This window comes from Trichechus manatus, unplaced genomic scaffold, assembly GCF_000243295.1.
Source record: "Trichechus manatus latirostris isolate Lorelei unplaced genomic scaffold, TriManLat1.0 scaffold00143, whole genome shotgun sequence".
NCBI lineage: Eukaryota > Metazoa > Chordata > Mammalia > Sirenia > Trichechidae > Trichechus > Trichechus manatus.
The window spans coordinates 2,200,921-2,222,911 of NW_004444079.1; the positions used below are offsets into that span (position 1 = coordinate 2,200,921).

Sequence of the window (21,991 nt, forward strand, 5' to 3'; positions counted from 1 at the left end):
TGCTCCATAGGGATTTTTAAGCTGTAATCTTTACAAAAGCAGTTTGCCAGACCTTTCTTCCATGGAGCCACTGGATGTGTTTGCACTGCCAACATTTAGGTTAGCAGCCGACCGCAAACCGTCCAAGCAAATTATTTATTCTCTGAGCCTGAATTCCTCATCTGTAATATGGGTATAACAATATCTACTCAGAGTTGTGCCAGTTAAGAAAAAGAGAGTGTCTGGCACATAGTAGGTACTCAACAAGTGGCCATTTCTCGCCACCTCCACCCCCATTTCCAGCACTGCACCATCGAATCTGTACTGGAATTCTCTTAGTGGGTGATCCTCAGCAAACGATTAATTCCCCTAGCCTCTCCAGATGTCTCTGCCTTCTTCTGCCCCAACAATGTACTTGATAACTTGAGAATATAACAGCATTAGTGAGGTAGAGCCACTCAATGGACATTCCAAAGCCAAGGGTTGAGCTTGTCTGATTTCCCGATATTGGAGTGATCGGCTTCTTGGAGATAGTGGTGAGTTGACTCAGGTCGAGCTGCAGCCACCAGACTCCTAAAGATGGGAAAACCGAGGAACCAGGGGATGGGGATCAGGGCCAGGGGTAGCAGTGAGCCAGGAGAGGAGTATATTTGAGAGTTCGGCAAAAATAGAGTCAGGCTCTAATGCATGCCTCTAATGCTGGGCCTGGGAGTAAGAAAAAGAAGAACATTCCAGATAAGAGGAAGAGGCTGGCAGAGAGACAGGGTGATCACAGCATGTTCTGGGGACAATGAAGAGGCTAGCCTGGCTGAAGTAGAAAGTTTGAGCTGGAGAACTAAGGAGGGAAAGCTAGAGTGGGGTCCTAGAACGTTACAGCTGACCTCAAGCTGCCCTTGCCCTATCTCAATCTTAAATATGTGCGCATGTGGCAGAAGGGCCACAGTAAGTGGGCCACTGTGGTTGGGGTGAGCACAGAGAGCTACGGGGATCCATGCTTTCACAACAAAAGCAAAAGCCAGTGGGGCTTCTAGAAGGGTAGGGATCACCTGGGCAAGAGTCAAGTGAGCATTATAACTTCCCTTTGCTTGTTAATGTTATCCACAATCTGCAGGAAAATCCATGGAAATGCCTCTGGAGCAGCAGGGACATAAGGAAAGGGAGGGCTGAGGAGACCGCGTCCACTGCTGTGCCAAGCCTGGAGGAAAGACTCCTGGGAGAAGGAAGAGGCAAGAACACTAAGGCCCAGCGGCCTTGGGAAAGGAAGAAAAGGAAGCCAAGACAGAAGCAAGAAGCGTTAGCATGACTGCTGGGCTGGAGGCGCCTCACAGGACTCTCCCCAACCCCAGGCCCCTTCAGCCTTCATACCTGGTGTCATGGATTGAATTGTGTCCTCCAAAAATATATGTCAACTTTGTTAGGCTATGATTCCCAGTACTGTGTGATTGTCCACCATTTTGTCATTTGATGATATTGTATTGTATTGTAAATCCTATCACTATGATGTTAATAAGATGGGTTAGCAGCAGTTATATTGATGAGATCTACAAGATTAGATAGTGTCTTAAGCCAATCTCTTTTGTGATATAAAAGAGAGAAGTGAGCAGAGAGACAGAGGGACTTCATACCACCAAGAAAGCAATGCAGGGAGCAGAGCGTGTCCTTTTGACCTGAGGTTCCTGAGCAGAGAACCTCCTTGGCCAGGGAAGATTGATGACAAGGACTTTCCTCCAGAGCCAACGAAGAGAGAAAGCCTTCCTCTGGAGCTGATGCCCTGAATTTGGACTTTTAGCCTATTAGACTGTGAGAGAATAAATTTCTCTTTGTTAAAGCCATTCACTTGTGATATTTCTGTTAAAGCAGACTAAGACACCTGGGCTCCAGCAAGTGCCTCCTCACTAAGGGCCCTGCCCACAGGCCCTCTTTCCTCACCCATTTTACAAGGTTTATAGTAAGAACATGAAAAATGTAAAAGAAAGGAAAAAAAATTAGGGAAAAAAAGGATAAAATAGTGACATCTGGGAGTCTCACAGCTCCTGCTCTGAAACCCAGGCCTGCTCCTTACCAGCTGGATGGCTTTGGGCAAAGGCATGGAACTTCTAGGGCCTCAGTTTCATCTGGAAAATGGGGACTTAACACCTCTCTTACCTTACCCCCTAGGCTATTATGAGGATCAAAGGAGAGGATGAGTTGAGGGGTCTGACTTCCCCTTCACTTATTGTCGTTTTACGTCTGCCGCTCCCCCCACCCTAGCCTGGCCCCTGGCAGGGTGCCTTCCCTCCTTTCCCAGCAAAACACTTTCAAAAAGCAGCAGATTTCTAGGGTGCCTGTGCAACAGAGTGGAGAGTGTAGTCAAACGTGGCCAAAGACAAGCAGCCCCTCACTGCTCTCCCTACCTCCTCCCTTGCCTACCACTCTCTCCTGGCAAAGGGAGACTGTTCTCAAGCCCAGTTCTGACCAAGCACCACTCTGCTTCAAACAGGTTAAAACTCAGGCTCCTTAGGCCCATAACGCTAAGGTTCTCCTCCTTCCCAGAATTCCCTCCCCACTCTCAGGCTCTGCCTATCAAATCTCTTCCAGCCCTCAGACTTTGGAGTAAAGGGCTACCTCTTCTTCAGGACTCGATGCTTGCCCCCACCAGAGGTAGTCCTTGCTGCTTCAACTCACAGCATTTGGCCTCTGGCCTTACCATCCAGCCAGTTGTCCTCATGTCGGTCCACCAAACCAGCAGTTCTCAAAGAACCCTTTGACACCCCTAAAAATTATTAAGACCCCCAAAGGACATTTGTTTATATGGGTAATGTCTACCAATATTTACCACATTAGAAATTAAAACCGAAAAAAAAATCTATTAATTTATTCTACAACAACAATAATAAACCCTTTAGATGTTAACATAAATAACATTTTTTTTTTAATTACATTTTCCAGAACAGCAAAAAGTAATAGACGGGGTAGCATTGTTTCACATTTTTGCAAATCTCTTTAACACTGGTTTAATAGAAGGCATCTGCATCCTCATCTCCTGCATTCAATCTGTTTCGATATCACTCATCATAGACCCCCTGGAAAACTGTACTGAGTACTCGTGAATGAAAGTCCTGTGATTAGTCAATAGGCTATGCAGATGAGGTGAGTTGTAGCCTACCATGCAAATGAAGTGTTTGTGGCCTACCGAGAGGGAATTGGTCAGTTCGTGGCCCTGCAGGGAGTGCCGTGCCTTCAAATGGACAAGGAGTTTATGTATTTAAGCAGCCAGCCCCACAGAGGTTTTCTGGAGATGGAAAGAAGCAGGAAGAAGCAAAAGAAAGAAGCAGAGAAAGAGGAGGCAAGGAACCTCCTAAAAGAGCTGTAACACAGGTCACGGGCTGTAACACTGAAGACAAGAGGCCCTTAAGGGGTCCGGTGTCAGAGCCAGTGGTGACTGGACCAGAAGGGGTCCAACAGCAGAGCCGGAAGTGACGGATGGCAGAATCAAGAGGCGAGGCGCCTGTCCTCAGGGGGCGGAGAGGAGGCCTCCATGGCCAAGAAGAGCTGAGAGAGCTGTCTTGCACTGAAGAAGGGAGATATTGACTGCATACTTCCTGATCCTGATCCCAAGTTACACCCTGTTACTTCCTTAATAAACCACTTAACTGTAAGTATGGTCTGTGAGTTCTGTGTGGCCACTGCAACAGATCATCAAACCCAGAAGAAAAGTAGAGAGTGCCGTGGGAGGGATGACTGGTGTCAGAATTGGTAAAATGGTTGTAGAGCGGAGGTATACCTTGTCGCAGCGGCGACGGTAATCGGCATGGCGAAGACAGTAACCAACTGCACAACTCTTACAGAGAAGTGGGGCCAGGAGGGTCACTCTGAGGAGTCGACCCCCACTTCAGTCCCAGGAGTTTATTTTATAGGCAATACAGCAAGCGATAAATCAATTAACATAACAATGGGCTTTGGGAGTGGGCAAGGGAGAAGGAATTCAGGTAAACAAGTTAATCAGTAAAGGGACAATAGGTTTGGGAAAACACATCCGGATAAGTCTCGACATGTTGGAGCCAGGTCTCAACATGCTCTGCAACATAGAGGCCTGTGGGGGCTGCAGTTGTCAATAGTGCAGCCATGTTTAAATGGCATATAACCCCACAATACCTGACCTCCACCTCATGAGAATCAGCTTTGTGCTGATGGTGATTCTCATATTTGAAGTTATTCCTACAGTGCCTTAGTGCCATCATCTGTAAAATGGGTATGCTACCTCATAGTTATTAAAGAAGAGAAACTGCATGTAAGGCTTGGAGCCCAGAGCCTAATACATGACAGACTTCCTACCAACGGCAGCCAGAAATGCTATGCTGTCTCCCACCTCCTGCCCTGCCCAACTCTCAGCCTGAGCATGGCTAACACAAAAGAGATTAAAATTCCCCTTCCTTTCTCCCCTCAGGACACCTGGGCCAGGCTGAGATTTTCCAAGAGAAATTTGCTAGCTAATAGACAAAGAGGCTTGAAATAATCTTGTTTCCAGAGGGCAGGTTCCTTCTCCTGCAACAGCCAATCTCACCAACTGCCAGTCTCCGGCCCATCAGAAGGGCCCCCTCCCTGAGCCCCTGGCCAAGTCCTTGGGCACCTTCTCCTCCACACCTCTGTCCTTTCCCCTGCAGGCTTATTGTTGCTGGGTGCCATTGAATTGATTCCCACAAAAAGCAACTGCACATGACAGAGAAGAAGTGCCCCATAGGGTTTTCTAGGCTACAATCTTTACGGGAGCAGATCGCCAGGTCTTTTCTCCCGTGGAGTGGCTGGTAGGTTAGAATTGCCAACCTTTCAGTTAGCAGCCGAGTGCTCAACCATTGCATCAGCAGGCTCTCCCTGCAGGCATGGGGGTACAGGAATAGGCAGCCAACCTCTCAACCTCCGCACTAATGCCAGCACAGCCATAAGCAGCCCGTACCCACCATTTCCTCCCTATAATGACTGTTCTCCTTGACCTGGGCGCAGACACGCTTTAACAGTGATCTTCCAAAGACAACGGCCCAGTCTTGACTAGTGCCCCAGTCACTCTGACAGGGAGGAGTGGCGGGCAGCTGGCTTTATCCAGGGACCTCAGGACTCATAGGCCTTGAAGCTGCCAGTCCCCCTATGCCCAGCTTCTCCCTTCCTCGGACCGCCAAAGGCTCCCCTATGCCTGCAAAGCAGCCCCATTGTACTTTCTCCCTCCCAGCTCCCTCAGGGTGCTCACTCCATACCTTCGGTGAAGAATGGAAAGGGAGGTAGTGAGCTCCTCAGATGGGTCTCTGAGTGGCACAAACAATTAAGCACTTGGCTGCTAACCCAAAGGTTGGCAGTTCAAACCATCCAGAGGCACCTCAGAAGAAAGGCCTGGTGATCTGCTTCCAAAAGCTCACAGCTTTGAAAACTCTGCGGAGCACAGCTCTAATCTGAAATACATGGGGTCACCGTGAACTGGAATCAACTCGACAGCAACTGGTTTGGTTTGGTTTTTGAGCTCCCCAGATCACACACTCCCCCCTCCCCCAGCACCTAGTCTCCTCTGTTCCCAGCCACTGCCTGTGCCTTTAAGAACTGCCATCCTGCACCAGGGGCTTGACCTCAGCATCCTCAGCTGAGTTGGATTAAGGGACCTTTTCAGTTGGGTTTCCTGCCTTTGCAAATTCCTTCTGGCTGCTGTGCCTTACCCCCCACAGAACCACAGTAGCCAGGAGCCTGAACCAGTCTGCAGGGGCAGCCAGAGAGCTGGTCTAGCCTGGCAGCCTTTTCCTTCAGGAAGTAGAAGCTGGCCCTTTGATAGGGGATTGGGGTCGGGAACTGGGCCGTCAATCGGGCTCCAGAGATCTACGCAGAGCTTTGGGCCATGAAGGACTACTCAGATGTCATCCTGCGTGTGGAGGCGACAGAGCTGAGCAAGGTAAGGAGCACACAGGGCCACTCTGCCAGGGTCAGCCTGGGGCTAACGGTGCAGTGGACACACTGCCAGGCAGAGCTGCTCTGGTCCCTCAGCCCTCAAGTCTCTCCCTTGCAGACTGAGTTCTGCAATCCTGCTTTTGAGCCTGAATCAGGGTCGCCCTGCCCTCCACCAGCCTTCCGGGAAGATGCCAGCTGCAGCCTCCGAGCCCCCTGGCATGGTAACCATCTCATGGGGTGACCTGGGGAGTAGGGCAGAGAGGCCAGGGGGCAGAGGACAGTGTGAGGGCTGCCCAAGGGAGGGGCTTTCACAGCTCCCACCCTGCCTGCCCACAGGTCGGCGTCCCCGAGGACCACAGCCAGACTGCCACTTCTCCTGGCTCTGTGTCCTCCTGCTCACCGGCCTGCTGCTGCTGCTGCTTGGGCTCCTGGTGGCCATCATCCTGGCCCGTAAGTACTCGAGGGCCTGCCTGGAAGAAGGGCTTAGAATGAGGCTCCAGGCACCACTCTGCCCCCCACCCCTGCCAGTTCAGCTGCCTCTCCATCCCACTCCTCCATCTTCCTGCCTCCAGAGTTGCAGGCGACACCCCCATCCACAGCCTCCTATAGCCCACTGCCTTCAAGAGGTCTCGGGACCAGCACCAGGACCACCCTCACCACCATCACCACCTCTCAGGCAACTGGGACCCCTCAAGGGCAGCAGGAGGCAGGCATGAGCCCCACACCCCAGTCCAGTGAGTAGTAAGGTCAGATTTTCCTGAAGAAGGGCCCAACAGCTCCTGTACGGAGGTGAGATGAGAAGGCAGAGAGGGTCAGGAGCTGACTGAACAGACACGGGATATCAGGGGTGGAAAGGAGGAGTGTGCTGTCGCAGTATAGGGAGAGCAGCTAGGGTCACATAACAGTGTGTGTATAAATTTTTGTATGAGAGACTAACTTGAATTGTAAACTTTCACTTAAAGTACAACAATAAAAGAAAAAAGAAAATGACCATAGTAAAAAAGAAGAGCCCAAGATGGCAGGGGAACAGGAGACCAAGAAGAGGCACCTTGAAGAAAGAAAAGGGCCTGTCTCCTCTGACCTGTAACCTCCATTTCTGCAGCCTGCGGGGGGCTCCTTTTTGGCCCAAAGGGCTTCTTCAGCAGCCCCAACTACCCAGACCCTTACCCACCCAATGCCCACTGCACATGGCATATCCAAGTGGCCCCAGACCACGCAGTACAGCTCAAGATTGACACTCTTAGCATGGAGAGTGTGGCTTCCTGTCTTTTCGATCGCTTGGAGATCTCCCCTGAACCTGAAGGCCCCCTTCTCAGGTGGGTCTCTCTGCCCCCAGAGGATTCTGCCCCTGCCCTGCCCCTGAACCAGTGTCTAGAGGGCAGGGCCAGGGCACTGCAGCAGGAAAAGGCTGGACTGAGAGGAAATCGAGAGACTTGACTTCTGGGCCTAGCTCTGCCATCGCCTTGCTATGTGACCTTGAGAAGGTCACTTCCCCTTTCTGGTCTCAGTTTCCTAATCTGTAAAATGGAGTGCCTGCCTGTCTTTCCCATGATTAAAATACTGCAAGGATGGATGTGCAGGGGCTGGAGAGGTCAATGCTTCCTGGAAAGCTAACAGAGCCTTTGACCACATGGTCACCAGTTCAGGGCTTGAGGGAATAGCACCACAGGCTGCAGGCAGGCTCCACTCCAATTGGCCCTGTGCTCTGAGCCTCGGTCACATGTAGCCTGGTTTCTTGCAGGGTTTGTGGGAGGGTGCCTCCCCCAACACTCAACATCAATGCCAGCCGCCTCCGGGTGGCCTTCGCCTCTGACAGCAGTGTGGAAGGACTCGGTTTCCATGCCTGGTACCAGGCTGTGGCCCCTGGGCATGGTGAGTGCTTACCCACCACGTCCCTACCTACTGTGGGGTGTCCACTTCCCTCCCCACCTGCCACCCCCAGCCCTGGAAAAGGGGGTTTCTGAATCCAGATGTCCACCCCCAGGGAGCTGTGCCCATGATGAGTTCCCCTGTGACCAGCTCCTCTGCCTGCTCCCCAACTCAGTGTGTGATGGCTTTGCTAACTGTGCTGATGGCAGTGATGAGGCCAACTGCAGTGCTGAGTTCCCAGGTACAGGCCCTGCCGGGGGCCGGGCGGGGCAGGTACTGCCCTCCGGCATCTGATCTAGGTTCAGGCCGGGCTCCCCAGCTCTGGCCCAACCCCAAACCCCAGTGCCCCCACCTGCATTCCCTGCCTGGTCATCCTGCTGTCCCAGAACCTGTTTGTCCATGAGCACAGCCAAAGCCGTCACTCTGCAGCCACTGCCAGCCCACTGCCAGCGCTGGAGGGGCGGAGGACCAGGTCCTGGCAAACACACGTGCCCCTCCTCCTCCCACAGGGTGTGGGGGGAATTTGACTGGGCTCCAGGGCGCTTTCTCTACTCCCGACCATCTGCAGCTGTCCCCTCATCAACAGGTAAGCGCAGCGCTCCATGGGACTGGGTGGGAGGGACATATTTGGGCACACCTGGGCACCCAGGTTAGTGTGATTGAGAGCAGCATGGTAGACACTGCCTTGTACTTGGCAAGGTCAGAGGTCAAGGTGGGAAGGAAACATTATTAACTGCACTGGTGGCTCAGTGGTAGAATTCTCACCTCCCACATGGGAGACCTGAGTTCAATTCCCAGCCAAAGCACCTCAAGCGCAGCCACCACCTGTCTGTCACTGGAGGCTTGTGTGTTGCTATGATGATGAATAGGTTTCAGCAGAGCTTCCAGACTAAGATGGACTAGGAAGAAAGGTCTGGCGATCTACTTCTGAAAAATCAGCCAATGAAAACCCTATGGATCACAACGGTCTGATCTGCCCTAATCATGGGGATGATGCAGGACTCCCTTGTGCATGGGGTTGCCATGAAGTCAGGGTGCCAACTGTGCTGATGGAAGTGACGAGGTCAATTGCAGTGCCACGTCCCCTGCACGCAGATGTCTCTGTTCTGGGTAGCCTTATCTCTGAGACCAGGCAAGTTAAAGGACCTTTCTGATCTTGAGAGCCACTAAGTGTAAGAGCTAAGGTGGCAGTGTCCACCCATTCCCTGCCTGGTCTGCTGAGGGAAGGAGCCTCCTGTGGAGCTCAGCCAGGAGGCCAAGAGTGGCACAAGGGAAGGTGCCGTGAATTTTTCCATCTGTCCCCCACCCCAGCTTTGCACATGGCATATCTCTGTGCCTTCTGGACACCACATAGAACTGCAGTTCCACAACTTCAGCCTGGAAGCTCGGGATGAATGCAAGCTTGACTATGTGGAGGTGTATGAGACCAGCAACTCAGGGGCCCTCAGCCTCCTGGGCAGGTACAGGCAGAGCCCAGAATCAACTAAAGACTCCAGAGTCTGGCACTCAAGGCTCTGCACACATTGGCCCCAACATCCTCCCCAGCTTCATTTTCTTCTGCTCCTCCAAGCCAGAAGTGTCTTCACTGTCACTATGAAAAGGGCTTCTACTTTCTTACCTCAAGGCCTTGGCTCCTGCAATTCCTCCTTCCCCAGAAGGCCCTTGCCTAGTCCTCCCCTGACCCTGGTTCTTCCCACCCTGCAGAGTCCATTTCCACCTCCCCATGAGACCTCACTGATCTTTCCCATCTCGAAGTGGCTCAAGTTCAAGTTGTTTAATACTTTGCTGACTACAGGTGTCTTCCTCAACAGACCCTGAGTTCCATGAGTCAGCAACTGTGTCTCCTAGCACCTCTGGCATCCCCAGAGTACCCAGCCCAGAGCCCCAAAGGAGGCATAGACCTATGGGAGGCTTGAGTGCACCCTCTGTTGGCCAAGAGATCCTGTGCCCAGGACTACTCTGTTTTGGGCAGGTTCTGTGGAGCAGAGTCACCGCCCCGCCTCATCTCCTCGCACCATGAACTGGCTGTGCTCTTTAGGACAGATCACGGCATCAGCAGCAGGGGCTTCTCAGCCACCTACCAGGCCCTCAATGCCACAGAAAGTAGGTGCCCTTACTCTTCAGAGGAACAGGAAGGGCTCTGGACTCTGGTCAGTGGGAGGTTTACCTCCGTGCCCCCTGTACTGCAGACCCCTGTGGACCCAGAGAGTTCCCCTGCCAGGATGGAGGGTGTAAGGATCTGCAGTGGATGTGTGACATGTGGAAAGACTGCACAGAGGGCAGCAATGACAACAACTGCAGCAGCCCCCTGTTCCCACCCCCAGGTGAGAAATCTGCCCTGGGTCACCCTGGGCCTGAGGTGGCAGGGCTGAACCTCCTAGGCTGCCCATCTCAGAGACACCTGCTGGCACATCAATCCCATCCTCATCCTCCCAGATTTGGGGGGAGTGGTGGCTGGGCCTCACTACCCTGTGCCGGGACCACGTCATAAAATCCTAAAGGGACTCTTCTGGTGGTGGCAGTGGTACTTAGTGTCGCCCCAAAGGAAATAGGAATCTGGGAGTTGATGGTTGGGGCTTTAAAAACCAGCCCACCCTTGTCACACAGAGTCCCTCCCATAGCCAGCCCACCTCAAAAGATGAAGCTGAGATTTTACACAGGGAGCAGGGGCATTTCTTCTAGATCCCTGCAAATGATAATGCCCCAATTCCCTGAGATCAAGGAGGTGCCCCACCAGGCCCAGGGCTAGTGAATGACGCTTAGAGCAGGCGCTCACAGATAATAGGAATCTCCATGTTATCTATCTCCTTTGATTCCCACAACTCCCACCTGACCCATATAGAAATGATTCAGAATGGTTAGGTGACTTGCCCCAAGTCATGCAGCCAGTGAGTGGTCCACACAGTGACCCGACCCTCCCCTACAGAACTGGCCTGTGAGCCTGTCCAGGTGGAGATGTGCATCGGTCTGAGCTATAACACTACGGCCTTCCCTAACATCTGGGTGGGCATGGCCACCCAGGAGGAGGTGGTAGAGGTTCTCAAAGGCTACAAGGTACTCTGGGCAGAGGGAGGGAGGTGCCCTGGGAAAGGGAAGGGAGCCTGGGGAGCAGGCGCCTGAGCTGTCTCCTTCCACAGAGCCTGACAAGCCTGCCCTGCTACCAGAACTTCCGAAGGCTCCTCTGCGGGCTGCTTGTGCCCCACTGCACCCCAATGGGCAGTGTCCTTCCCCCCTGCCGCTCTGTCTGCCAGGAGGCAGAGCGCCAGTGCCAGTCTGGCCTGGCACTACTGGGCACCCCTTGGCCCTTCAACTGCAACAGGCTGCCTGAGGCAGCTGGCCTGGAGGCGTGTGCCCAGCCCTGACCCTGAAGCCAGCCCCTGCCCTCTGCCTGCCAACCCTCCTTTGCCTATCAGGGCGGGCTGGCAGGCAGGGGATCCAAAGAATGGGGATCAGCATGGGACTCTGCCCATCCTCCCAAGAGGGGGGAGGAGAAGAGTCCTCAGTTGAGGCTAATGGGCCCCTCCACCCCCCCACCTTCCCAGCCCCTTCCTTGTCCCTCTCTTGTCCCAGCTGCCCCAGGCAGCTGGCCTGGCTCCACTCTGTGCTGATAGACCAGTTCCCATGCAGGTCTCTGACCCGTGTTTCCTACCTGCCTTCCACCCATCGCCCCCCTTTCCATCTTCTTTTTCAGGTTCTCCATCAACCCCTCTTCTTTCTCATTTATTCAACAAAAATATATTGAGTGCCTACTATGTGGCAGGCCCTGTTCTAAGCCCTGGGGATCCAGCTGTCTGTCTGCCTCTAGAACTCCCTCCCCACTCTTGGTTCTCTGCTTCTCTTTCTCCCTGGACTAGTACCTGGTCCGTGGTCGCTGTCTCTGCGCTGTCTCTCCTTTGGCTCCTTGGAGCGGTAGGTGCCCTGAGTCTCTGTCAGTCAATGTTCTGCCTCTCTGGGCCGAGCTCAAGTCACTCTTCCCCTCCCTTCTCCCCCAAACTTTGGCCGGCCGCCGGGCTACACCACGAGTTATTTCCCTGCTATTTCCCGGCCCGGAGTTTTTGGCCCTTGAACAACTGGTTTCCTCTTTGAGTCTGGGAGGAGCGGAGCGGAGCCGGCAGGGAGCGAACCCGGACCAGTGGGGCGGCGAGGGCAGGGGGCGTCTGCTGGGAAGAAGCACAGTGGCGAGAGCTGGGGCCAACTGGAGGGTCCGGAGTGCGAACGCCCGGAAGGAGGCAAAGAGAGAGCGAGCAGCCCGAGGAGCCAGGAAGGGAGTGAGTCTGACGGAGGAGGGGGGGGAACGAATGGGGAGGGAGAGGGGACTGTGGGAAAGACTGGGCGCGGGCACGGTTTGTGGGGGAGGGGGGCTGGGCTCTCCAGGCTCTCGGGTCTGGGAGCACCCCTTCCTCTCCCCCTCCGCAGCCGCTCAGTCTCAGGAGCGCGGAGTAGGGTAGGGACCGACTCCGCAGAGCTGGGACGGGGAGCGCCGCAGGTCCCTGGATTCTGGATCCCGACTCCAGTCTTGCCTTGCCCACAGACTAAGAGAGGACCCCGGCATCCGGGCTCCCCTTGCCACTGCCATGAGGCCACTCCTGGCCCTGCTGCTTCTGGGCCTGGCGGCCTGCTCGCCCCCGCTGGACGACAACAAGATCCCCAGCCTGTGCCCGGGGCACCCCGGCCTTCCAGGCACGCCGGGCCACCATGGCAACCAGGGCCTGCCAGGCCGCGATGGTCGCGACGGCCGCGACGGCGCGCCCGGGGCTCCGGGCGAGAAAGGCGAGGGCGGGAGACCGGGTAAGAAGACGCCTTCGTTGCGGTCCATGGGGCATCCCAACCAGCGCGGCCACTGCTCGCTCGTGCCCTCCCACCCCGCGGGGTTCGGGGTTTCTGCCAAGGGGCGCTGCCCGCCCGCCCCCGCCCATTCCGGCTGTGCTCTGGGAACCGAGGAGAGCGTGACTCAGCCGGCGGGAGCCCAAACTCCTGGGACCTCTCTGACCCGCCCCTTGCATATCTGCCCCAAGCCCTGCAGGCAACGGGTGGGTCGGGGGGCTGACCTTATCGCGGCACTCACCTAACCTCACCCTTCTTCCCCCCTACGCAGGGCTGCCGGGGCCCCGCGGGGAGCCCGGGCAGCAAGGAGAGGCGGGGCCAGTGGGGGCGACAGGGCCCGCCGGGGAATGCGCGGTACCTCCGCGCTCGGCCTTCAGCGCCAAGCGCTCAGAGAGCCGGGTGCCTCCGCTGTCCGACGCGCCCCTACCCTTCGACCGCGTCCTGGTGAACGAGCAGGGACATTACGACGCCACCACCGGCAAGTTCACCTGTCAGGTGCCAGGGGTCTACTACTTCGCGGTCCACGCTACCGTCTATAGGGCTAGCCTGCAATTCGATCTGGTGAAGAATGGCGAGTCCATTGCCTCTTTCTTCCAGTTTTTCGGGGGGTGGCCAAAGCCAGCCTCGCTCTCGGGGGGCGCCATGGTGAGGCTGGAGCCCGAGGACCAGGTGTGGGTTCAGGTGGGCGTGGGTGACTACATTGGCATCTATGCCAGCATCAAGACAGATAGCACCTTCTCTGGATTTCTGGTGTACTCCGACTGGCACAACTCCCCCGTTTTCGCCTGATGCCCACTGAAAGTGAGCCCACCCTCTCACTCCTGGGGAGGAGGGTGTGACACTGACAGCCACATCTTCCGGGAGGGCTGACCCCCCCTGGAATGTTGCGAATGAGTCGGGCGGTGGGCTGGGCGCCTCTCAGTCAGCTCACGGCAGGGAATGGGGGCAGAGGCTGTCTGAGGTCAGGGCCGGCCGCATGGGGCAGTGGCTGGATTTCTGCCCAAGACCAAAGGATCGTGCTGTGCTGGCACATGTGGGTGCCTGGCTGCTCTGGTCCAGGACCCCAAGGTGGGGTGCTGTCCTCCTGGTCCTCTGCTTCTCAGGGCCCTGCCCATCCCTCCTGCTCCCAGGGCCTTTTCTGAGAGATGGTCAATAAATCTTCAAAATCCTCCTACTGGCTCTAGACTTTCTTCTTTAGTGGTGGGGATGCCCTGTTTCTGAAGGTCAGCAGGGGCCTCGGGCAAGGAATGGTTCTTGGGAATGAGGGTCCAATACTCAGGGGTCCAATGCCCAGGACCCCCAAGGTGGGATGGAACTATGGGGCAGGAGCTACAGGCAGCAGGCCGGGGTGAACGACAGGCCACTCCACAGAGCTGCCACTTAAGTTATGTAGGTTGTGCCCTAAACAGGAGTGCCTGGTTGAGGGGGGTGCCCTCCTGGCGTAGGGTTCTGCCCACCCAGAAAAAGGGGCACCTTTTTCCAACTCAAAGATGCCATGTGAACCGGGTGGGGCTGGCTTCACCACACACACCCCTGCCCCAGTTCAGCAAAAACATCCCCGATTCTCATTCACAGCTGTTTGCCTTGTCCCTAGATGACTGAAAAGCTATTTCTCTGTCCCTTTGCCAGGGGATTGGAGCGTCCCTGGATGTCTACAGAGTAGTAGTTTTAAGATGACCACCAGGGGGCGCCCCAGCTCCAGAATGCAGCAATGACGCGGGGTAGCTGGAGCTCTGACAACTGGGTGGTTACAGGAAGGAAGGGTATTCAGGTCTGCCAATGGAATTCCAGGTGGGGGTGGAGGAAAAGGGGGTCCTTTGCTCCCAGCTCCAGAAGTTTATCTTCTCTCATAAAATGTTTATCCCCACATTAAACAGAGACTGGAAGAAGCCAAGCTTTCCCTTGCTCTGCTTCCTCTCCAGCTGATTATCCCAGTCTCTCACAGAGGGTTGGGGGGAGGGAAGGAAAAGAGTCAAGCCCTCCCCCAGGCTTCCCAACTCTGAGGTGGATGTGGGGACTCCTCCCCTGCTGCGCCTGGATAGGCTGAGCCACTCTTTCTGAGGCTGGCCACAAAGGCCCCTGAAGACGCCCCTCCTCTATCAAAACCCAGCCAGACGCCACCCCAACCCAGTTCAGTGACTAACAAACCAAGGCTTTAATCTGCTCAGCCTCTCAGCACAGAGAAAGTGGATGTGCCTATCCTCAGAGTTACTTCCTGACCTACTTCTCCCCACCCCCACCCCCAGATTCCAGTTCCAGGCTTTACATTCCTGGAGGCAACATACAATTTTGGAGGGGGTAACTTCCACCCCAGAGCCCTGATGTCACAGTGGTTAAGAGCTAGGCTGATAACCAAAAGGTCAGCAGTTTGAATCCACCAGCTGCTCCTTGGAAACCCTATGGGGCAGTTCTACTCTGTCTTATAGGATTGCTGTGAGTTGCAATCAACTTGATGGCAATGGGTTTTGTTTTTTTGTAACCTCCACCCCTTTCTCCCTCTCTTACTGATCATGTGAGGGAGAATATGACCAATGGGGACTGAGCCCCATAGGTGAGCTACAGATAGGCCTCCAAAGTCCTGGGATTCAGCTCCTTGCTCTCCACCAGGAGGTCCCACAGCCATATACTCCAGCCCATCACAGCGCCAGACTCTGCAGAGACACAAAGACAACCACCAGCTCCTCCAGGGATCGGAGGGTAGATGGACTCCAGGAAGCAGGAACCCCAAGTTCAGGAAAAGCTGGGAAGGCTGGCTCAATGAGGAAGTTCACTAAACCAAAAACCAAACCCACTGTTGTTGAGTCAATCCTGACTCATGCCGACCTCCTGTGTTACAGAATAGAATTGCTCCATAGTTTTCTTAGCTGTAATCTTTATGGAAGCAGATTGCCAGGCCTTTCTTCCGTGGCACTGCGGAGTGGGTTCAAACCCCTAATCATTAGATTAGTAAAACCAAAAAAAAAACAAATCTATTGCCATCGGGTTGATTCTGACTCATAGTGACCCTATAGGACAGAGTAGAACTGCCCCATAGAGTTTCTAAGGAGTGGCTGGTGGATTCAAACGGCCGACCTTTTGGTTAGCAGCTGTAACTTTTTTTTTTAATTGTGCTTTAAGTGAAAGTTTATAATTCAAGTTAGTCTCTCCTACAAAAATTTATACACACATTGTTATGTGACCCTAGTTGCTATCCCTATACTGTGATAGCACACTCCTCCTTTCCACCCCGGATTTCCCATGTCCATTCAGCCAGCAGTTGTAACTCTTAACCCCTGCACCACCAGGGCTCCTTTAGGTTAGTAGCTGAATGCAAACTATGCCACTCAGGAACCTGAGGAAGTTCACATTCCACTCTAAACATAAACAAACTAACTGCCATAAAGAAACCAGGTGCCACTGAGTCAATTCCAACCCATGGTGACCCCATGTGTTGCAGAGCAGAACTACACTCCTTAAGAGTTTTGAGGCGGTGACCTCTCTCTGAAGTACATCCCCAGGCCTTTTTTCCAAGGCATCAGTTACTGGTCAAGCAATTAACCATTTGTGTCACCCAATTCTGGCAAAAACAGAGAAGAGAGGGAAGGTTTTCCAAAAGCCATGTGTGCGAGGGCACAAACAGGAGAGAGTGAAAGCTAACCCAGCCCCACCAGGCATGGGCTCTCCCCATGGCATGGCAACCAGAAAACCAGTTTCCGTCACCTCCAACTCACGGCAACCCCATGTGTGTCAGAGAACTGTGCTCCATAGGGTTTTCAGTGGCTGTGTTGTTTTCCAGAAGTAGATTGCCAGGCCTTTCTTCCAAGATGCCTCTAGATGGACTCAAACTTCCAAACTTTCAGTTAGCAGCTGAGCACGTTAACTGTCTGCAGCACCACGGCATGGTACTCCCACCTTCTCTCTTCTCCATGCCCCAGTTTAGGCCCAGGTCCTCCCCAAACCACACTTCTGACTTGGGCAGGTATGAGGCACCAACTGCCTACCCTTGCAGGGATGCACACAGGCTGTCAGAGCTGTCAACAGAGCTTTATTCACTGGACGTGGGCCAGCCAAGCTCCTCAGGGGCTGCATGCCCCTAGGCCCTGGCCTCTTCTGTGTTTGGATCCTAATGAAATGTGCACAGTCTGCCCTCCCCAGTGCCAGAGAGATACAAACAAGGGAATGTCATTTTTCTGTGTGGTGTGGGGAGTTAAAAGGGTACAAGTAGAAATCTAGTTATCCCTCCCGGGGGTCCCAGTGGAGCTGGGGTGTCAGAAGGTACATGGTCCCACAGCCAGGTGTAGGTATAGTCCCTCTCCACCATCCCTACAACTCCAGGGATGAACTCCTGATCCCAGCTTTTGGACCAGGTTGGGAGAGGGAGCCTCCTAAAATCATGACAGGCATAAGTGGTAGCTCTAACGGCACCTGAGAGACACTAGACCCAAAGCCTGCCAGACACAGGCACTCTGGCTGAAAGCAAAAATTCAAGATCCTCCCAAGGCCCTTGAGTTGCCAAAAACACCTGAATGACGACACTGATGTGCTATGGCTGCAAAAGCTGGGGAGAAAGTGAGGAGGGGACAGGAGGAGGGCCTGCAAATCTCCAACAGAAAAATCAGAATCAGAGGGATACCCTAGAGGCTGGCTTCAGAGTGGGCCCTGGCCAGGAAAGCCCACAGGGCACAGTCTCAGGGCCCTTGCATAGTGACACACACTCACCACCCTCAGCGTCACAGGGACACACTGGGTAAGGAGAAGCTGTGTTACCCCGCCCCTCCCCTCAAGCCGTAGTCTTCCAGAGTATCCTATCTTGATGTCCTGGATGTACAACTTGGAGGCTTGGCCCGACAGCCATGGAGGCAGGGCGGAGATTCAGGCCAGGATCCAGAGATGAGGTGTTAATACTGTCCCAGCGCAGATGCCTGTGCAAAGCGTGGTGGGGTGGGAGAGCGTGTAGGGAGCCTTCAGAGGTAGACATTGAGGGTCTGCAGGATGCCTCGACGGCACAGCGGGCAGTTGCGGTGGTAGACGGGGTGGCGCATCAGGATTTCGGTGCAGGCCTGGCACAGGCATAGGTGCCGGCAGGGCAGGAGCAGCACTGTCTTGCTCTGGTCCTGGCAGATAACGCACTTCTTCCGCTCCTCCTGCTCCTTTAACAACTTCCACGGGTCTTGCCCGGCTGCAGGCTCCTCCTCATTGAGCCTCTCCCGGCCCCGGGCAGCTGTCACTCTGACCTCCTCTTCTTCTGCCTCTGATGTGGGTCCTGCTTCAGGAGTCGTCTCCTGTCCCCAGGTCCTGGCTGAAGGCACCCTCCTAGGGCCACCCTGGGGAGCCCCAGGTGCCCCTCCCCGGTTCGGCCAGCTCACTAGCTGCAGGCTTCGGCTCCAGACTCGGCGCCAGGCCTCCAAGCCCATCACTAGGCGAGACAGCCGCATAACATCCTCCCAGAGCCGGTGGTAGGATGGCCAGGCATACAGCTGACTGATGGCCCGCGTGGCCAACCTCAGGATGAGGTCTGGATGCATCACAGTCACTGTTACTGCCAGCACACAAGCCAGCAGCACCAGACCAGTGAGATTGACAAGCACAAAGCTGGCAAGGAGGCGGGCAGTTGAGGCCAGCAGCTCCAGTGCTAGTTGGCAGGGGGTCCAGAGGAGAATGGCCATGGCTACAGCACTGCTGGAAATGTGGGCTAGGAAGGCAGCCACCACATCTGTCATCCTCCACAGAGGCCCCATCACTGCATCCCACAGGGCCAGCATCAGGGAGAAGAGGTTCTGGGTGCCAATGAGGCAAATGTTGACTAGGCTGTTGATCACATAGGCCACCAGGCTCATGGCAATGGCACAGATGTCACAGGCCTGGTGCAGCAGAGCATGGCCACTGGAGACCACATTGAGGACGCCCCGGTGCAGTAGCTCCCGGCTCCGCAGTGCCCCATGAGAGGCCAGGTGTCCCAGGAGCTTCAGGCTCTCCAGGCCAGAGAAGCAGCTATAGAGCAGGGTACACAAGGCCTGCAGGCCTCCAAAGGTGAACCGGACCAAGGCTTCAAACAAGGCCAGCAGTGAAAATAGGACTCCACGGCCCAAGTGCAGAAGACTAGTCAGTACCGTGTGTGGCAGGTTGTAGATGAAGGCCAGGAGCCAGGCCAGGGAAGCCAGAAGGGAGGACACCAGCAGAAAGTTGAGGTCCAACAGCAAGGTCAGCACATCCAACACCAGGCCCATCCCATTCACTACCAGGTACACAGCCTCCATGATAGGACTGTGAAAGTCTGTCCGAAGTCTGGCTCTCACTGGGCGGGTGAGGGGGAGGGGGTTTGGGGTCAAAGCTGTCAATGTGTTGGCGAGAAGGGATTAACTTGGAAGGGAAGTGAGCAGTCTCCGACCCAGGAGAATCAAAAATCTGAGGAAGAAATGGGTTAGAGGGAAGTGGGGTCTCGGTAGAGGGCAAGGAGCCCAGACGCCGGTCCAGGAGTCCTGGTTTTGAAGGCGGGCTGCTTGGGGAAGAAGAGGCCAAACATCTCTAAAGTGGACGTAAGCCCAGGCTGGAGGAGAGACCTCAGCTTTGCAGGCTTGGCGGCGGCGTACCACGGCCGGGCAGTGGGTCAGACCGGGAGGAGACCGGGAACGGATAGGATTGGGCAGGGCCGGGCCGGGCCGGGGCCGGGTAGGGGCGGCGCAGGCTGGGCGCAGGCTCGCGGTCCAGCTACGCAGGTGCCCCTGTCCCCGCCCGGCCCCCGTCCTCAGAGCTCGCGGACCTCCGCGCCCAAAAGGGGAGTGGGGAAGGGAGACAGCCTCAGCAAACCCCAAGCACGGCCTCCACTCCGCTGGGCGCCGCCATCTTGTGTGCGAAGGGGTGGGGGCAAGGGGCGTGGCAAAGAGGGAGGGATGTGGAATTCCGGGCAATTGGTGAGGGCCAACCACAGGAAACGTCGAGCACTCATTGGTCTGTTTGAACGGCGCCCAAAGAGATTTACTTTGACCCTTCGAGGGGGTGATTGGTCAGTTGACAGGCAGAGGCGGAATACGACCGCCTAGCCCCGCCCCCTAAAAGAGCCGGCACTTGTTAGATGTAGGTAGAGTCGGTTTGGACTCACAGCGACCACACGTAACAGAGTAAAGCGCCCCAAAGGATTTTTCTAGGCTGTAATCTTTGCGGGAGCAGATTGCCAGGTCTTTCTCCTACAGAGCAGCTTGGTGGCTTTGAACCACTAATCTTTGGGTGAGCAGCCAAGCGCTTAACCATTGCGCCAACAGGGCAAAATTTGAGTGCCGTTCTTTCTCCTGGTCCTGGAGTGAGCGTTTTTTTGGCTTCAGTTGGCGGTCACTACCTCTGGGCTGGGCTCTGGGATTGCACCGCCTCCAGAGCCTCTTCAAACCCACTGCCTCTTCCTCCTCTTTTAATGCATTCATTTATTCTATCATTTATTGAGCTCCTATGCATTGGGGATACAAAAATGTTTAGGACAGTGACTGCTCTCAAGTAGTTCACAATGGGAAACCCTTAAGTAAACATTATTACAAGGGATTCCCAAGCTGCTATTCCAGACTGTTTCTCTCAAGCTGCAGCAGGCTTCTCAGCACCCTCAGAAGATAACGTCATTGTCTTTGACAAAAGGGGTCGCCAGCCTGGAAATAGCTCACCTTCCTACCCCAGCCCCTATCCATTTATTTACTTGAACACTGGGAGTCTCCAGGTTCCTCAGGAAGTCTCCTTTAATATTCAAATAATATTTAATATCCAAAGTATATTTGCGACTCCATCCTAAATATATTGAGAAGTCTGGTGTTCCCTACTAAGGTCCCTGTGTAGCACAAACGGTTTGCTCTCGTCTACTAACCTGAAGATTGGCGTTCCGAACCCACCCAGCAGTGCCACGAAAGAAAGGCCTGGTGATCTTCAATAAAGTTTACAGCCAAGAAAACCCTATGGAGCAGTTCTCCTCTGAGACACATGGGGTCACAATGAGTCAGAATTGACTGAAGGGCAACGAGTTTGGTTTTTGGCTTTGGTGTTCCCTACCATCTCCAAGGATACTGGGGGGACTTACTTTTCCCATGGTTACATCTTGCTTTAATTCCCTATCTGTATTGAATTCTCCATCTCCACTTTGGCCTGGCTTTCTAAAAGCATCTGAACACTGCCTGCATCTTCCATTCCCCAAAGTACCACTGACACAAAGCTGAGGTGTGCTGTAAGCCTTTACTGAGGCACTGGAGTCTCAATAGGAGATACACTATAGTGCAGAGCAAGGAACAACTTAAATATTTAAACTGCAGTGTCTAAAAATATGTGGGTTTTTCCCCATCCCCTCTCTCATTCCTGTCAGGCCCTAATTTAGCAGTATTTTTTCCTGCCCTTTCTCTTCCTCTTGAGATTTCCTCTTTCCCTTTCTAGCTGCCAGACTCCAGGGTCCCAATTTTTGTTACATGATTTGATAGACTAGTGTATTTCTACCCCCAACCCAGTCCAACCTCTGAGCACAAAATGCTGATCTCTCTAAGCAAAGGAGAATAACATAAAGATTTGTTATGTGTGGTTATGTCATGGTTTGTGGTGGTGGTTATCGTTGCTGTCGTTGTTAGTTTTATTTTCCCATTGTGCATCCTTTCTCCTATTTCAAATCTTAGAGATATGCCTGACCTCCCTTTCAAGATACCTGACCCCACCAGCCCTACCCTCTTCTCTTCCAGTGAACATGTCCAGTGAACATTATTTTGTTCTTAATTGATTTTCCTGCAGCATTTGATGCCCCTGACCACTTGCTCCACTCTTGGCCTCAGGGACATTTGTCGGTGTTGTTAGTTGCCATCGAGTAGATTCCAACTCATGGCGACCCCATCTGTGCAGAGTAGAACTGCTCCATACAGTTTTCAAGGCTGTGACCTTTTCAAAGCAGATCACCCGGCCTGTCTTCCAAGGCGCCTCTGGGTGGATTCGAACCGCCAGCATTTCAGCTGGCAGTCAAGTGCTTAACAGTTTGCACCACCTAGGGACTCCTGTCTATATTCCCTCTGTTTCCATAGTGGCCTCCTCCCCACTATACATGATAATTTCTAAATCTGTGTCTTCAGCCTTCTTTTGCAACATCCAGGTTCCAACTGCTTCCTCAATGTGAATAGCTCCCACTGGCACTCCTCGCTCAATTTGTCCAAAGTCAAATGCAGCAAAACTTGCTGTGCTTGCACCATGTGCAATTAACCAACAAGTTTTCCACACCAAGAAGCATGCAAAACCCAAACCCAAACCAAATCCATTGCCATCGAGTCGATTCTGACCCATAGCGACCCTAGAGGACAGAGTAGAACTGCCCTATAGAGTTTCCAAGGAGCAGCTGGTGGATTTGAACTGCTGACCTTTTGGGTAGCAGCTGAGCTCTTAACCACTGTGCCACCAGGGCTCCAAGAAGCATACAAAGGGCTCTAAAAGAGGA

At 54.1% G+C, this 21,991-nt stretch overlaps 3 protein-coding genes across 3 annotated transcripts; 2 read left to right on the forward strand and 1 right to left on the reverse strand.

Annotated features, from left to right (window-relative positions):
* Positions 1–5,833: 5,833 nt before the first annotated feature.
* On the forward strand, positions 5,834–11,114 carry MFRP (membrane frizzled-related protein). Its single transcript, XM_004385623.1, has 13 exons — positions 5,834–5,887; positions 6,002–6,104; positions 6,220–6,333; positions 6,456–6,617; positions 6,986–7,199; positions 7,625–7,755; positions 7,868–7,993; positions 8,262–8,338; positions 9,064–9,212; positions 9,725–9,855; positions 9,942–10,076; positions 10,679–10,806; positions 10,890–11,114. Exons 1-13 carry the CDS (start codon positions 5,834–5,836, stop codon positions 11,112–11,114), a joined length of 1,749 nt encoding a protein of 582 aa, XP_004385680.1.
* A 1,174-nt stretch (positions 11,115–12,288) lies between these two features.
* Positions 12,289–13,747, forward strand: C1QTNF5 (C1q and TNF related 5). Its single transcript, XM_004385624.1, has 2 exons — positions 12,289–12,540; positions 12,848–13,747. Exons 1-2 carry the CDS (start codon positions 12,327–12,329, stop codon positions 13,363–13,365), a joined length of 732 nt encoding a protein of 243 aa, XP_004385681.1. The 5' UTR covers positions 12,289–12,326; the 3' UTR covers positions 13,366–13,747.
* Positions 13,748–17,456: 3,709 nt separating this feature from the next.
* Positions 17,457–19,127, reverse strand: RNF26 (ring finger protein 26). The gene has a single exon (XM_004385625.2). It carries the CDS (start codon positions 18,810–18,812, stop codon positions 17,520–17,522), a length of 1,293 nt encoding a protein of 430 aa, XP_004385682.1. The 5' UTR covers positions 18,813–19,127; the 3' UTR covers positions 17,457–17,519.
* Positions 19,128–21,991: the final 2,864 nt, after the last annotated feature.

Excerpts from the sequence above, each read along its gene's own strand:
- MFRP (XM_004385623.1), top strand. The coding sequence starts at position 5,834 with ATGAAGGACTACTCAGATGTCATCCTGCGTGTGGAGGCGACAGAGCTG. Across the intron at positions 6,618-6,985 it reads GAGCCCCACACCCCAGTCCA|CCTGCGGGGGGCTCCTTTTT; the intron begins GTGAGTAGTAAG and ends CCATTTCTGCAG. Across the intron at positions 7,756-7,867 it reads GGCTGTGGCCCCTGGGCATG|GGAGCTGTGCCCATGATGAG; the intron begins GTGAGTGCTTAC and ends GTCCACCCCCAG.
- C1QTNF5 (XM_004385624.1), top strand. The coding sequence starts at position 12,327 with ATGAGGCCACTCCTGGCCCTGCTGCTTCTGGGCCTGGCGGCCTGCTCG. Across the intron at positions 12,541-12,847 it reads AGGCGAGGGCGGGAGACCGG|GGCTGCCGGGGCCCCGCGGG; the intron begins GTAAGAAGACGC and ends CCCCCTACGCAG.
- RNF26 (XM_004385625.2), bottom strand. The coding sequence starts at position 18,812 with ATGGAGGCTGTGTACCTGGTAGTGAATGGGATGGGCCTGGTGTTGGAT.